Source organism: Fringilla coelebs (genome assembly GCF_963513975.1).
Source record: "Fringilla coelebs genome assembly, chromosome: 2".
Lineage (NCBI taxonomy): Eukaryota > Metazoa > Chordata > Aves > Passeriformes > Fringillidae > Fringilla > Fringilla coelebs.
The window spans coordinates 32,105,978-32,123,347 of NC_140029.1; the positions used below are offsets into that span (position 1 = coordinate 32,105,978).

Here is a 17,370-nt window from a genome sequence, read left to right on the forward strand (position 1 = left end):
CAGATGTAAAAAACAGTATTTCTCATTCAACTTCTCCATTCATCTTTTATGTTCTCTCCATCATTGTTTTTACCTTTAAGGGGACTTTAGAGTTTCTTTGAAGAGACTCTGAGCTTTCCAAATATATTTCTACTGCATCTTTTCTGATATTAAAATGAGAAGAAACAAATGAAAGAGAATAGGCACACTGTGGCCAACAGTGACATTAGAGCATTCCATTGGCTAACACCTCCTGGGGAATATTTAAAATATATTCACTGAGCAATGATACTTTGAATCATCAGTTAAAACATATCAGTAGTTAAAAGCTGGATTCTGTACCCACTTCATACAATACAATAAAATTTTCCCTACTTCCACATCCTCCCACAACAGCTGCCTTGTAACGTCTCTTTGAAACAGCACATAGTCCCTCCACTTTGGATGGCACCTCTGCGTTCATCTCCATTTTACGGAATATAATCTATTTTCCACTTCAGAGAAATACCTGGGCCGCACTTGGTCTTTTTGGCTATCACTACAGTTTAGTTCAGACTACCTGAATTTAGAACAATTTTATCTTTTCCCTTTATTTTTTGTCCCCAAATAAACATTTTAAAATTCCTTACTTTCCTCGTGGCTCTGACAGTCAGGTCACCATAATTTAGCATGCTCTGACAGCTTAAATTAACAGCCACAGGAGGATCCATGGCAACTGCCCAGGCATGTAACTCAGGCTGCTAGGCTGAGCAAGGGCTGCTGCAAGTGCATCATAATTTAGATTAGTATGTTTGAGCTTAATCTAATTTAAATTTCCTAAACTTCCTACAGGCCAAGAATGTGCACAGTGGGGACTGCTGTGGCCCTGCTGCAACTTGATGTTGCCCACAAGCTTTTTAACCTAAACATAATTTTTTTGTCCTCCAAGATTTCAACTTCTACAACAAGCAGTATGCAAAAGAATGCCTTTTCTCATATTTATGGATTTTCCTTCTTATGATTGGATAAAGAGTAAGGTTTGTTTTTGCTCTGCTGAAATTGACATTGAAAAGAACATCCTAAAACTAGCTTTTATCCTCTTTTACCTCTTCATTTCCTAAAGAGAAAGAATTATCCCTCCCTTTTTTCCAGTACTTACGTGTCCAAAGCTGAACGTTCAAGGAATAAACTCCATTACAGTAATATGACAAAATGTAACTGGACACAACTGTAAGTCTGATAGGCAGACAAATTATAAAGAGTATTCTTAAATAAAAAAAGCTGGTACACAGTATTTTTATACTTATTTGCCTAATATAAAGTCGAGTTTACAGACAGAACCCACTTCTGCACTGCAATTTCATTTTTTCTTTTGGTACTGAAGACAAACCTTTTCCCTGACAAATCATAATATCAGCAATTCCCATGAAGCAGCTAACTCAGCTGGAAATTCCCAGGCACACAGAAAAATCAAGGTAGGAGGTCATTTAGGGATCTCACAATTTACTTCCACTGGCAGTTAGAGTCATCCAATTTGAGTACAAATAACAGCTGGGTTGAGAGGCAGAATGAGGTAATTTCCCCAAACCCTCCCTAAACACCTCTCTAGGTCTTCAGTAACAAGTTTTAAAGCCATCGGTAAATTTAAAAAATTGCAAACCTTATGCTTTAATAAAAGAAAGCAGGAAAATGAGTTTTTGAAAATTACCAGCTTTAACCAAAAAAAAAAAACCAAACAGGAAAGGTCCTAAAATAAAGAACTTATTAAGGCTCCTATACTGACTTTTTACTGTAAAATAGTTTGTGTCCTGTATGATTCCCCTCTTCCAAAAATGTGTGAACAAATGGCATTAAGTTTTAATTAAAGAAGTCAGCAGATTCAGAAAAAGGTTGCTCTCACACTGCTTTGGTATTAACAGGCCTGTCTTCTCAGTTGTATCAGTGTTTGCACCAAATTAAAATAATGCTTTATTTCTAGAAATTTTAAGTCCACAAGAAGAGTACAAAACTAAAATGTTTTAATTCTAACTTCCACCTGAAAATCCTCTACCATCAGAAGACCATTCAGGACAGTGCAGAGGACAAAAAAACCCAGAAGTTGGTTACCCTCACCATCAAGATCTGTGTGGGATCTGATAGTGGGGAATAAGAGCTATTTGATACTTTATAACATCTAAATCTGCAGAATTAGTTCTGCTGAGCAGAAGTAGTTCTGCTGAACATAGGAATCTTCAGCATCATGCTTAGAATTCAAACAATAAAGCTATCTGAGATTCTTCTAGAGGAAATCTAGTATATGTGCACTCAGAGTCCGTCCTTTCCAGTGACTCCAAGCCCATGTAGTTTGCTCGAGTCAGAGCCAACAAACCCACGGGCATGTCGCTGTGGGACTTACCCGGACAAGCGCGTCATCGATGATGTGATCACGCCTCACTTTCAGCCGCAAGTATGGGTTGAGCTGCTGCCCTTGAACTAAGCTGTAGAGCACAGTTATGCGTCTTTCACTGTACATCCGGATCCTATTGTCGTAATACAATCCCAGGTTCTTGGTAACAGCATTCAATATGAAGGGACAGGTCATAAACGAGAATTTATTCTCTGTTTCTACTTTGAAGAAAGTGTAGTCTTTGTCCATTTCTAGAACATCATTCAGTGGTTCATTAATAAATTCTTCAAAAGGGATAAGTGGTTTTCTGCAATCTATAGTTTTAACACCAAGTTCAGTTTCCAGTGGGTCTACTCGAGGACCTTTTTTATTTCTTCTTTCCTCACCCAACAGCTCTTGAAGAGTTAGTTCACTTGATTCTGGGATGGGTTCTTCATCTTCCTCTTCGTTATGATCTGTATCCACATCCCCTCCTACTACATTTGCATAGTAAACCATTTTCAAGCACTTCGAAGCAGCAACAACAGCATCATCATCATTCACTAGGTTACGACTATTGAACTCGTTGCTTATGACTTTGTAAGTAATAAGCTGCTGAAATGTTTCCATCATTCTCCGAATTTGATCTGCTCTGTACTTAGACCACAATCTGACCAGTTTTGCTTGAGCTGCAAGGGGCAGTTTGCTCATTGCTTTGCAAAACAATGGTAGAGCCATTTCCAGATATTCTGGGCTATGAAGATTGCCATTCTCCATAACGATAATAAACAAATTCAGATAGTTAGGATCCCGAGAGTATACATTATGGTAAGTCAAGTCACATTCCACATTAGGTGACAAGTACACAAGTGCATTTAAAAAGGCAGTTTCTATTTTTTCATTAGAAAGTAACCTATCATAGACCCGTCTGACTGCTTCAATATCTACAGACACTTCATCTGGGCCTAGTTTTTGGAGGTTGTTATCTCCTTGTGTGCTATCACCTATTCTTGATGATGAAGATGATGATGCACCAGAATCCTCTTCCATAGCAGCAGCCGAACAGGCAGCTTTTTCCTTTTCATCTTCATCTTTGTCTTCATCCTTTCCTTGAAGAGACTTGAGCTCCTCCTTGGTGTGTTGCTTGGTTTTTCGGAAACTCTGTACCAGTGCTTCAGCACTAGAAAACACTCTCCCAATCACCCGGATTAAAGGGGAATAATCCTCTTTTTCTCGACATAGTTCAAGAATTTCATATATCTTGTCTTCTGTTAGGAAGGTCACATCTATAAAAAGATAAAGATATTAGCTTTACTAATATAAAAATTTTAAAAGATAATATACTTCTGGTTTGCCCTACCTGAAAAACCTCTGTGTCATATCATCACTAAAACTGCAAAAACAGTGTCAGTGCTGAATAAATTCAAGACAGATACTTTATGATTTCATTAGCATGAAAAATCATTACTTCATTCACTGACTTAGTAAAATATTTTATTCATGGATGTCAATCAGAGAATGTGCACAACTGTGAAACTGTTTTGCAGCCAATTAGCTACATTAGGTATTGTCTAAACAAGTGCAATCAGTAAGAGGTTTAAACTTTAAAAGTGTTAATGAATAAGGCTGCGACAATACAGTCTTCTGGTAAATCTGCATGGTTAATGTGTAAGTCATTAAACTAAACAAACTAGACTGTATCAACCTCTTTTTTTCAAAGCAGACCTTGGAGAAAAGACTCAATCACTTGTTTTGTTGTATGTTAATGGGAATATAAGATTTCTTATTTCTCTTTTTAAGCTTTCTGCAACAGTTTTTAGACTAAATTGATGCCTGAAAACCCTCACAAACCCCTCAATATATGCTCTGAAATTTATGCTGCCTTCTAAATTACATATACAGCATGGCATGTAGATTATGTCTTTGTACATTAGCCCTCATTAAGATAAGCAACTTGGGTATACTAATCAACATGTTATTCACAGGAACAAGATGGTTTACACACATCATCTGCTCCAAATACCTGTCTGTTCTCCCTCTCCCCAAACTCCTGATACAAAATAAGTCATTCGAAAAGTCCATTTGTTATTTGAAATCTTCCTTTCTCTTCACAAAAAAGAAAGAAAACATTATTTATAGCTTTCTATGTTACTTCTTGAACAGAACCCACAGATGCTTTCACATCAGGATATGATTTACAGTAGAATTACTGTAAACATGATCAGACCCTGAAAAGATATTCTAGTTTAAGCAGATTCTTCTGAACTGACACATAATTTAGAACTAAAACAGAATCAGTTTAATAGCATCTTTAGAGAAAATATCTCAAAATTGTATTCACCAACCATGCTAGAACACCTACCTCTGCAGAAAGAAGTGTATCATTTTAATAAAAATGTTTAATAAAGGTGTTGTATCACCTACTGATACGCATTCCAAGAAGTCATTAAATTAAAAATACAAACTAGATGATGCAAAGACAGACAACCTATTGACTTTCACAGAACCCCAAGCCACTCAGAGCACATGTAACGCAGGAAAGGTTAGGCTTATGTCTTAAGCTTAGATTGACTTCCAGTCTGAAGACACTGACAAATCGCAAAACTAACATCTGTCCTGTTAGAAAACCAGCTCTACTGAAAACATTTTGAAAGGATTCAAGCTTAGCACAACATCTATTTTTATCTGCTGCAGTGCATGCTCAGGAAGCAAAACTTGTCTTACAAGAAGTCTTAGTTTTGTGTTAAGACATATTTACCTGCTGATACAGATGATATTCCATGACATGGCTCCTCAAAATGAGGACCAGAGTCTCAAGTTCATTGACTCTGGACCACAGACATTATTCATAGCATAAAAATTATCAGCACACATTGACAATTCAACAATATTATAAATTTCAGATTTCCATACTTTAACAGGAATATCCTCATTCACTCTTCTAAAGGTTTTAGTATTTCATGAACTCCAGAAAAGTAATTTAATTATTTCTGAAGCATATTTCTTTCAATTTATTCAGAACTTTTAATCCTATGTCAAGCATAAAAGCAAGCTACACATCCTTTTCCTCAGCTTTGCTGATTTTCCAGTAACTGTTGTAGCAGATCTTAAAAAAATTCAGAGTGCTAGATTCCTTAGACATTACCCAATTCCAAAGGTAACCAAGCCTCAGATGAGCTTTAAGAATGCATTGAAAGCCCTCTGTCTATACAGCTACAAAGAAAGGCCAATACTTGTGATGCTCCAAGAGAGGAAGTCTGAGTCACTGCTGTAGCCAACAGACTGTCTCTGGAGTAGATTCAGAAGAGTCTTAGGTACCTGCCTTGGGGAAAGGGGATGGTTAGACAGAATAAGGAAAATTCTGTATCTGAAAAGCTCCATTAATAGTACAAAAAAAAAATCAAGAGAAAAAAATACAAAACAGACTTAATGTGCCTCTTGCTCATCTAATGCTACATTTCCTTCCCTTTCCCCTTTCTCGTGTTTGCCTTTCTGCTTATTCAGATCATAAGTAATTTGGGTGTAAATTTATCCTTGCATCAGATAAAGAAGAAACTGGTGCTGGAATATCTTGGGTTGCTTATAACACAGTACTATGTTTTATTGCTAATTCTGAAGGGTTTTTAAAATCTTTGCTGTAAACAATTTCACCTTCTTTAGCTAAAATAAATGAATCTGGACTTGTGTTTATACCACTTTTTCCACAATACTTACAGGTGGTCTGCTCAAAGGTTAACGGCTTTAAAAACCATTTGGCCTGGTTTCTGAACATGTTTGCATCACAGGTCAGAGTGACAACTAACAGTATTCTATTAGCATGTATTTACTATTACAGGTTGTTTGAAAACTTAACAGAAGTCAGAAAACATATGCACAGAATGGTATTTCATTTTACACTGGCCTAAAAATAACTGTGCTCACATGTTTTTTAGCCTGGTGAATATATTGCATATCACTTACTGTATCATTCATTTAATCTGTTAAGTTTCTCAACACAGAATTTGAAATTAGTTACAGCATAACTTTTATAATAAATTAACTGCAGAATAACTATGAAACTAGCAAAACTAAAGAGTCATACAACAGCACTTAAAACTTTTCCATATTTGCAAAAATCACTCTTCTTGTAAGACAATAAATGCATGTTTATTTTAACAGCGATGTGGTCAAGATCCAGATTTGGAATCAGTGTTCATCATTAATCCATCCATTTTTCTGAGTCTATAGTAAAATACTCAATTGTCTAATACTCTATTTTACTAAAGTAAGCAGAATACCACCAGAGTGAATTCTGTTGGCTTGTACTCGTGCATATGAAATGTGTTTTATTTTATGAAAATTGTAAACATCTTACCTTTAAAGTCATCTCTCGGGCCTTGCATTTCCTTCTTGTTCATTTTTCTGTCAGTGCAGGAATTGTTATGGGCACCTTTGGAATTGTTTTCTAGGTAAGCTGAGCTCGTTCCTTTCTTGGAGGGATGAGGATCACAGAGTTTTGCATTAATCTTATAAAGCTCGAGGGCCTTAATGGCTGCTGCATTGTTATCCATACGGAGAAAAGTTGGACAGGAAGCACAAAATTCATTCGTGCAGGCTTCATTTCCACAGCCCTCGGTTAACTGGTGGTAGTAGCGCTCTATTAGATGCTTTGCAGCTGCTCGCTTCCTGTAGCAAACATTCAAACAGTAAGTACAAGGATTAGTGGAGCTTTCACATACAAAGCTCATTCAATAGCATCAGCAAGGCAGAGATTAGTCAGGCACTGAAACACAAGATTTCTGTCAGAGAGAACACATCAGAAGATTTTTTTAAATGCAGGATTCTCATTTTGACAAATGCAAATATATTTAACACACAATTTAATTTTTGGGTTCTATGTAAGTAAAAGATAAATCCTGTTTATGCAGTTTTCAGCTTTACATGGCAGTGCTACAGTGGAGACAATCTTGTACAGTTCTGAACAATCTCAACTGTCACTACAAAGAGAGCAATTTGGATGCAAAACAATGCTGCAATGGAAACAAAACTGGATGTTGTACAGGTGTTGAATCTAACATATAGTACTGAGGCATGGCTGCATTGACAGATGAAAGAGGCATGAAACACAATTCAGACATTTATTTAGCAATACTATCAATACTATACCATTTTACCCATTTTAACAAGATTCCAGATGACTAAATTATCATATTTAGTCTATTTAAATCTATACAAAAAATATTCCTTGATTAATTAAACTGATGCTAAAAACACAATTACAGATGAGCTCAAGGCTGGATATATTTCTCCTCAGCCTAAATAAATTATATGGTTGCCTAAATAAAATAAAAAAACACCCCAAAAAGTGCTATCTCCAAAATCCTTCTGCTTCTCCTGCTATCATAGGCGCCAAGTATGTATTCTGAAAAATCACAGCTGTATCGCCGTACAAGTCCAGTGCTCAGTACTATATATATATATATACACATGTAACTGCCTTATTAATAAGGTCACAGACTTCTACAAAAACATGCAAATAGTAAAGAAATCACTGGAAAGCTGCAGGTAACCAGGACAGAAGGACAGAAGCAGCTGCATGCAGCACCAAGAGCACCATATTTGACCACATTTCAGAAAGAAACCCCCAAATCTTGACTGCATTTAAGATAATGAGTTATTAATGAAAACTACCAACTATGAAAGATTTCAAACATTCTGACTACGTTTAACATACAGGCTTTTTATGGAACTTCAGTGACACAGTACTACTAAAATTAGAGCATCAGAAATTGTGACAGTAACTTTAAATTGCCTTTCCTGATGTCCATGTATGCACAGATTCTGCATAGAACAAGTACTTCAGAACTGAACTGCTAGACCCACTGGCACTACTCAGCACTTGCTGCACCTTTCTGTTAATAATGGCTGGTTAAATAGCAGTTTCAATGCAGTCACTTCAAAAGGGAAAATGTTCTGAGAGTGACTACTGATTACTCAGCAATAAGACCTCGGCTTCTTTTTTTTCGCCCTGCAAGATCTCATAAATCCCAGAGAAGAAAATACATCTTACAAGGAAAACAATTACTTTAATGCCTGCCTAAGCTTTCAAATGTCACAGTACATTCCAAGGAAAAGAAAACAAACAAAAAACCAACTGAGGAGAAAGGTTTCTGTGGCACTTTGAGATGGATGTGGAAAGAAAAAGCAGCATGAGCAATATCATTAAAACCATTACTGTGTAACAGGGAATAGCTATACTCTAATCTAAGGGAAGTGTTCTGGTCTCTCACATTTTTGTATGTAGACTTACGAAAATCTGCCCCTCTCCATGTACATGTAAAAAGAAGTGGGTTTTTTTAATCTTGTCTTTCATACTTCAGCCATTAGTATAGAGACTTTAAGAAAAACCACCCAAATCCCCTCAAAGCAACAGTGTTTTAGTACAACTTGGAACAGTAAGTAATTTCACAGACAACTATATCTGAATGCAAAATTTCATGCTTTGATCATTCCTGACCTTCAATCATTCCAGACCTCCAGATCTAGAGTGTGCAATATTGTAATTTGCAAGCAGGTTAAGTATTCATAAATGAAAAATTGAATTTTTACACCTGAGCTGTGGCCACCAACATGCACACTCTTCCAGCTCACACATCATCACGTCCAAACACTGATACATTAACAACATATTTTATCATGTTAAACAACACTTCACTTTAACCAGGTCATGTCTGAGATGCCAGTAAATAAAGCTAAGCTTAGACTTGTCTCTAACAGCTAAATTCTGAAGGACTCAATATTTTTTTTTTCTTTTAGTTTTCAGCTACTGATTACTTCTCAAACTGTCATGCTTACAATAAGTCTGTTTGTACAAACACTTTTAACTTGTGGCTGGCGACTCACTGACTCAAGTTCTCTGAAACTCTATCAGAGACAGAAGGTCTGACTGAAGGTTGCATTTTTAATTTTTCTTTTTTAAATCAAGTATGGAAGCAAACAATATGGTGTACAACAGTAGTAGAATACAGCAGTATTAGAATTTCATAGAATATCCTTAGTTGGAAGAGACCCACAAGGATCTAAAAGTTCAACTTCTGGCCCTGCACAGAACCATCACCAAGAATCACACCATGTGCCTAAAAAACACTTCTTGAACTTAGGCCTGGTGCTGTGACCACGTCCTTGGGGAGCCTGTTCCAGTGCCCTACCACCCTCTGAGTGAAGAACTTTTTCCTAATATCCAATCTAAACCTTCCCTGACACAGTTTCATGCCATTCCCTCCGATCCTGCCACCACAGAGAAGAGATCAGTGTCTGCCCCCTGCTTCCCCTCATCAGGAAGCTGTAGACCATGATGAGGTCTCCCCTCAGTGTCCCTCTCCAGGCTGAACAGCCCAAGTGGACTCAGCAACTCCTCATATGGCTTCTCCTCAAGATGCTTCATCTCTGTAGCTTTCCTTCAGATGCTCTCTAACTGCTCTGTATCTTTCTCACATTGCAATATCCAAAACCACACACAATATTCAAGGTGAGGCTGCCCCAGTGCAGAGCAGAGCAGAGCAGGACAATCCCCTCCCTTGCCCAGCTGGCTATGCTGTGCCTGACGCCCCCAGGGCATGGCTGGCCATCCTGGCCACTTGCCACTGACCAGGGCCCCCAGGGGGCCTTTCTGTGATGCAGGTCCCAGGAGCACTTGTATTTGTTGAACTTCATGTGGCTGGTGATTGCCCAACCCTCTAATTTGATGAGGTCTCTCTGCACAACCTGGCTGCCTTCCAGGGAGTCCCAATTTAGTATCACTGGCAAACCTACTCTGTATACCTTTGAGACCTGCGTCCACTTCATTTATGAAGATGTTGAGGGGGGCAAGGATGGAGCCTTGTAGAGCTCCACCAGTGACAGGTCACCAGTCTGATGTCAGCCCATTTACTGAAACCCTGTGTGCCTGACCTGTGAGGCAGCTGCTCACCTCTTACATGATATATTTATCCAGCTGTGTTCTGGATATTTTATCCAGAAGAGTACTGTAAAAGACAGTATTGAAAGTTTTATGGAAATCCAAAAAGATGAATCAACTGGCTTCCCTTGCTCAACTAGATGGGTTACTTTGTCATAAAAAGAAATTTGGTTTAACATGAACCAACACTGGCTATGACGATGTCTGTGTTGTCCTTTAGGTGTTTTTCAGTAACTTCCAGAATAATCTTCCCCATAATTTTACCAGGCACTGATGTCAGACTGACAGTCCTGTAGTTTGGAGGGTCATTCTTCCTGCCCTTCTTGAATATTGGGCCAACATTGGCTAGTGTCCAGTTGACTGAGATGTCTCCAGATTACCAAGATCATTGAAAAACCCTTGAGAGAGGCCTTGCGATAACATCAGCCATCTCTTTGAGTATTCTTGTAAGAATTCCATAAGTCCCCATAAACTTAAAGGGATCCAGGTGGTTCCTACCCCCTCTCCCTGGCAGCTACTCCACAGACTTTTCATATTACCTGAGACAAATGATTTAGGTAAATAAATAAAATAAATTTCAGTGAGAACACAGATCTCAGAAGGTAGAAGAGAATTTACCAATCCTTCCGCAAGAGCTACCCTTACTGACGTTCATCAATAAAACGACTTACATAAAATGCAGCTCTGAGTAAGTCAGTGTGAGATTTTAAGACATTCCATACCACATTCCCACTGGTGTACTTCAGGTATTAGTATCACCGTCCATTGCCAAAATCCCACATTTCCTATTTCTACATTATTCAGCAAAAGAACTTGTGTAGCATACTCTCTCTATTGCCCACAAGTGAAAACTTGATCTCTTTCTACATTCCCCTGCTCATTTAGTATGCTGAAAACTAAAGTTCTTGGCCTGAGGCATTAAAATGGGTTCATCAAGCAAAGTAACATAAAACCACTCTCTATTCTTAGCTCATGCTACGCCCATGAAGAGCTCAGTTCTCTTTAAGTTCCTATAAAGGGATCTGGTCAGGAGCAACTGGTCCCTTAGAAAACTCAAGGCCTAGTTCACTACCCATGAGCACACACAGTTACTACTGTAGCTCAGGCTGTAGTGACTGACTTGCATACACGTTTCCAAATACTCATCCAACTATGAAACTATGTGCACATCCAACTATGAAACTGCACCGGTGTGGCTGAAGTTGTAAACATTTCACAGACATATTCTTATGACTGAAAGATAACTTCCCACTCAGTGGGCCTTGTCTAACCTCCTCAAGCAATGCTTCAGTGAGGAGAGGCACTCAAAATAGACACCCGACTTCCTTCCTTAAAGTCCAACAATTTCACAAGCACACTTTTATGTTTTAAAATTAAATTAGCATTCATTAGTTTGTAGTAGTTACAGAAAAAAAAAATTGCTTTTAGGCTTTCCATATGTTCTTTAGCTAATAAAAAGCCAGGTATAAGTACTTAGCATTTGTAATTTAAATGGTGCCAAAATTGCGGAGTATCATGAGAAACATGAACGACCAAGACAAAGGTGAACTGGACTGCATTTTCTGTAGTAATTTTTGAATGTCTAAAACCTGTAAAAAACAGGGATTGAGCATCCTGGTTAAAAGTTCCTATGAAACAGACTGTAACTTGCATTTCTCAAATACCTTAAACTAAATACAAGAGAAATACCATGTAAAGGAATCTCTTCCCACAGAGAAAATCAGAAGTTTAAACTTTAAAGGAATTTTTAAAAGATTTGACGCATGTAATAATTTAAAATTCACCTACAAAGCATTTACATTCAAGTTTACATTAACATCCAAAATGTGCCTGAAGTTTAAAACATCTGCATAACTGCATCATTTTTGCTTTTTTATTTGCCTTTTCATTTTTGCATCACATTTGTTAGATTTTAGAAATACACATGGATGTTTCATACTTGTCTGGAAATAGCAGCACAAAATAACATGCTTCTGAATGGTTTTGCTTAGGATACAATAACTATGATATTATTTTTACAAATAAATCTCACATTGGACAGGAGTGCTGACCTGCTGGAGGGCAGGAAGGGGTCTGGACAGGATGGATTGATAGGGCCAAGGCCAGTAGCATGAAGTTTAACAGGGTGAAGTGTCAGGTCCTGCCCTTGGGCTACAACAACCCTGCGCAGTGCTACAGGCTGGAGCAGAGGGGCTGGGAAGCTGCCCAGTGGAAAAGTACCTGGGGGTGCTGGTCCACAGCAGCTGAAAATGAGCCAGTGTGTGCCCAGGCAGCCAAGAAGGCCAATGGTGACCTGGCCTGGATCAGCAATAGTGTGGCCAGCAGGATGAGGCTGTGATCTCCCTGTTCTTAGACCTTGAATCCCATCTCCAGTTTTGAGCCACTCACTACAAGGAAGTCATTAAGGTGCTGGAGTGTGTCCAGAACAGGGCAATGGAGCTAATGAAGAGTCTGGAGCATAAGTCCTAGGAACACCAGCTGAGGGAGCTAGGGGTGTTTAGCCTGGACAAAAGGAGGGTGAAAAGTGACCTAATCACTCTCTACAACCCCCTGAAAGGAGGCTGTAGCCAGGGGAGGGTTAGTCTCTTTTCCCAGGCAGCCAGTGACAGGACAAGAGGAAAATGGCATCAAGCTGTACCAAGGGAAGTTCAGGCTGGACATCAGAAAAAATTTCTTCACTGCAAGGGCTGTCAAGCTTTGGAATGAGCAGCCCATAGAGGTAGTGGAGTTACCATCCCTTCCTGGAATTGTTCAAGAAACGACTGGACATGGAATGTACTGTGATGGTCTAGTTGATAAGGTGGTGACTGGTAAAGGGTTGGACTCTGTGATCTTGAAGTTCTTTTTCAGTCTTGATGATTCTATGATTGCTCCAAGATGGCTAATTTTATTAAATGGAAATCTACAACAGCTTGTTTTACAATGGCTGTTAGGAACTTAGAAGTGCCAAAATGTTCATAAGCAATTTTCTTAATAGAAAAAAAAAAAAATAAAGCATTAATATGCATAGAAACTCAGGAAACAGTTTTTTTAGTACTAACAGCAAAACAACTTTCAATAGATGTGTTCGCAGAGGCATAAAGAGACACATCTGCAGCAGTTACACTACACTTTGGAAAGAAGATGATCAGCATACCAAAACCTGTTAAAGAAGGTGTTGAAAATGGTCATCTTCATGAAGTTAAATATTGCTTTGTGCAAGCTTCAGCTTCAAACCTTGCATGCTGATTCTCCTGGTTCTGTTTAGTTAGAGTAAGAAGAGCAGAGCTAGAAAAGACAGGCTTCCAGTAATAGCACTGCCCACACAGAGCCTTTTGAAGAGCCCTGCACACCAAACTGCCAAAAAGTCCACCCACAGCTGGAGCCCAGCCCTTTGTTCCAGCAGTGCTGTAACACCTTTTCCCTGCCTCAGCCTCTGGCATCACAGCAAATGTGGATCTGGTAAATGTGCATGTGCATGGAGCTCACATTTTCCAAACCCCATTCCTTCCAGTGTGGTGGGCCCCAATAGCAGGGGTGGATTCTGAGCCCTGCTTGGACCTACTGGCTTAACCCAAGGGACTTCCCTTCCCATGTGTATTCTAGATCCAGTGTGCCTCTGGGAATATAATGTGCTGACAAAAGCATGGCATTTCCTGAGAAAGGGCAACTCTGAGAACAGAAGGTCTGTTCTGGCTATATGGAGCAATGCAGGAAGACAGAGAAAGGGAGCAAAGAACACAGTCAGCATCTATCTCGCAACCTTGTCTTGGAAAAATTGCCTCATATTAAAAAACAGAGAAGGCTTTCAAAATTGCAAAGAATCCCATCCTCAAAAGCAGAGAGAAGGAAAGATGAATGCACAGAAAGCCATATGAAGACAGTCATACCTTAGCCTTGATAAAAAAAGGTAAAAAAACCAGAGTGAAAACACATGAACATAGAAGAAGTTATTGTTAAACAATCAAATTATGAGATTTAGTGCTAAAGAGGTTTTAAGAAAGTTACACTAATCAAAGGGGAAAGTCAATGGAGATGTGTGACAGGAGCAGTCAGAAAATGCTGACCTTAACAATTCTAAGATAAAAGACTTGTAAATTTGAGCTAGCACCAAGATTTTCATCACATGGAGATCCAGAATTTGAAAAGCCTGGGATAAACAAGACTTACATATGGAAGATTTTGCTGTGTAAGAATCTGAATATTTTCTTTAAATTTCTTTTCATGCAAACATGTGAAACATGTATGACTATGCTCTTGGTATGAAGCTTTGCAATTCAAAACATGGAAATAAATAAAGCAATTATATCAGTCAACCAGAGCAAAACCAACCATTCATTGTGCAAACAAAAACCTACTTGCTTTAGTCCCTGCATTTACTAATGAATTTTAGGCATGTAAATAACACAGTAACTATTTTAGCAACACAGCAGGCTTGCAGGTCACAACTCTACCACTCAACGTGCCATTCCACCTTATGTGGCAAGAGCAGCTATGCAGGAGGATTGCAAACCTTCTCTGTAACAGGTATAGTACACATCACATTGTGATACAGTTCAAAAAACATTTAGTTTAGCAAAGGTACTCTATAATTACTTGTCAAATATGTGAATTCCTACAGCTTGACTGGCTAATATTTATTTTAGACAGATAGCTAAAATTTATGAAGTCAGGGCCACTCTGATAACTGGTGTACATCAAAAAGAAAAAGTATTCAGCTATAACACAGAAAAGCTTACCACTGTAATTTTCTTTTTTTATGCTCGATTTTAAGGAAGATAATTCACACACACACAAGAACTGTCAAACTTCTAAAATGAAAAAAGCGTTACTGCCTTTTCCTTCTGATTTATGCTAGGTTGTTAAAGTCTTTGTTTCACACCAGTCTAGGTGAGTGCTGCTGATACATCTTTGCTTAAAATGCATAAAAACCAGTAATCCAACTGGTAACATCCAGAGTGGACCATAGCCAGCCTGCAGCCTTACTTCCTCTGTTTGGGTAGGCCAGGGAAACTAAAGGACACAACTCAACTCACTGCAGGAACAATAAACCGCAATGCAGCATGGGCCACTACTGGAGCAGGAATAAGAGACCATGGCAGGACTTTTGCCCTGTGACCTCTAACGCAGCAAGACACAGAGTCCACACACCAACAGGCAGAGTCCCCTTTCAGGTCAGGGTCCCTGCAACCTTCACTGCATTCCTAAGAAAGCAGCTGGACAACACTTCTGTAGCAGATGGTATGAGTCAGGGAAAAGAAATCTGTCACACCAGAATTGCTTCTTCTAGTGCAAGAAAAGGCTTCACTGCAGTGAAGTGCTAATAACACATCAGAAAAGCCCTCACTGTTTCCTCCTCCTCATTTTTTAGGTACGCAGTCCAATGGACTAACTGCAGTTTTGCTCCTCCTTAAGTCGGGTAGCTACAGCAGAGTAGTCCTTGAGCAATTCACACTATGTCACTAGGCTGCAAAACATCCTGAAAATGGCATCCAGCTCACAGCATGTACAACGCTAGACTGCTTGGGGGGAAGGTGTGAAGGAGACAGTTTAAGGTCAGAGAAGAAGTTCGTGGCAGAAGAGAAATGAACCCAGATTCTTTGAAGCCTCAGACAGCACATCAACTACTAGGCTACATTCCCTCTATTATTTTGGAACTTGAGCTGGTTTCCAGAAGAGCAGTTTGTGGTTTCCCTGTTTGAGTTCTATGACAGGACAGTTTGAATAACTAGAAAATAATTTTGTTTGCTAACCCAGAGAAGAATAAAGTCTCAAAAAACTTTTTCTGTTTTTAAATAGTTCTCTAAATTCCTGCAACTCCTTTGAATTTTGAATTGAAATGAACATTTCAGTCCACCACAATCTTGATTTTAGTTCATCCTGGCTTCTAACCCAATGAAGACAGAAAAAAGGTTCAGACCTCTCAGCAAGATGTTCTGTGAATACTGTTTAGTGAAAGAGAGCTAGGTTTTCTGTTTCTAGAAGTAACTGGCATATAAATTCAACAAATTAAGTCACAATTTCTTTTTCTTAGTTCAACAATCCGTCTGCCACAAGAGATACAAGCAGGTATTGTGCCTTAGTACTGAAGTGTCTTCAAACCCATGCAAGATGTTAGTGAATGGCAGGTAGAAATTACATCCCTTCTGTGAAGTCTGAATATAGGCTGTAAGATTTCTGACACTGTATTATGCTACCATCTACTGGTTCACGTTAAATTAAACCTCTGAACTTTCCTTCCAACTCCTTCACCCTCCAAACAAAACCAAAACAAATCAGTTTCTACAGAGGCTAAAAATTTGCAAAATATTAATTTGAAATTTTCTAAGGTAATTTCACAGTTCTACTCAGCTTTTGTCTTCTTTTTATTAAGCAGATGCAAGAGTGACTGTTATATATATTCAGAACATTTTTATCAAGGTAAACCAAACTCATCCACTCATTTACTTACATTCGGCTAGTTTCAATGTTCTCAGAGTGTGGTTCTCCTGGTGATCTGCAAAACCAGAATAGAAAACCTTAAGCACTGCTTGTTCTTTTAAGTCATTACAATATGACGGTATGAAAGATGGAATGTGATGAGTGTATTATTGCCACTAAAAGCATCAACTTTTTGAGACTTGCAGATTTATCACATAAACATGATAGTATAATTAAGCTAAATTTCCCTAAGAAGGTGAGCACTTTTTCCTCATGCTTATGCAACAGGAGCCATTAGGGGAGAGATCTGCTGGCAGTACTTCCGCATTCAGGCTGCACAGCGCTCCAGCTCTGGGCTAATTCTTCATAACCACTTCTGAAACCAAATGTGTACTCAAAGATTATCAGTGATCAACTGCAACCAACAAATCCTCTACAGAGCTGGACTCTAAGAAGTAGCAGCTCAGAAACAGAGTCCAAAAGGATATCAAAACAAATCTCACATCCCTCTCCACCTGAATTCACAGAGGTAATCTCACAGACAGATTTCTGTTTTCTTCAATCCAGCCAAGAGACCAGCCAGTAATATTCAGAATTAAGTGTTATTGCCTAGCACAAGCAGCACCTGTGTTTAGCCTGGCAACCCCAGTGACTTAATTTACAGACTAATTCAAAGGGTATAGCTCCATACTAACTTAAAGTAGACTAAATT

General features: G+C 38.7%; 1 protein-coding gene across 7 annotated transcripts in view; it reads right to left on the minus strand.

Moving 5' to 3' along the window:
* The window catches only part of UBE3A (ubiquitin protein ligase E3A), a 53,438-nt gene that overhangs the window by 15,264 nt on the left and 20,804 nt on the right, over positions 1 to 17,370 (minus strand). For all 7 annotated transcript variants that reach the window (XM_084200934.1, XM_084200936.1, XM_084200931.1 and 4 more), the window contains 3 exons: positions 16,690 to 16,734; positions 6,678 to 6,988; positions 2,354 to 3,609 (listed from right to left, as the gene is read on the minus strand). In XM_084200934.1, the coding sequence (XP_084057060.1) occupies positions 2,354 to 3,609; positions 6,678 to 6,988; positions 16,690 to 16,734 (1,612 nt within the window). The remainder of the gene's footprint in view (positions 1 to 2,353; positions 3,610 to 6,677; positions 6,989 to 16,689; positions 16,735 to 17,370) is intronic.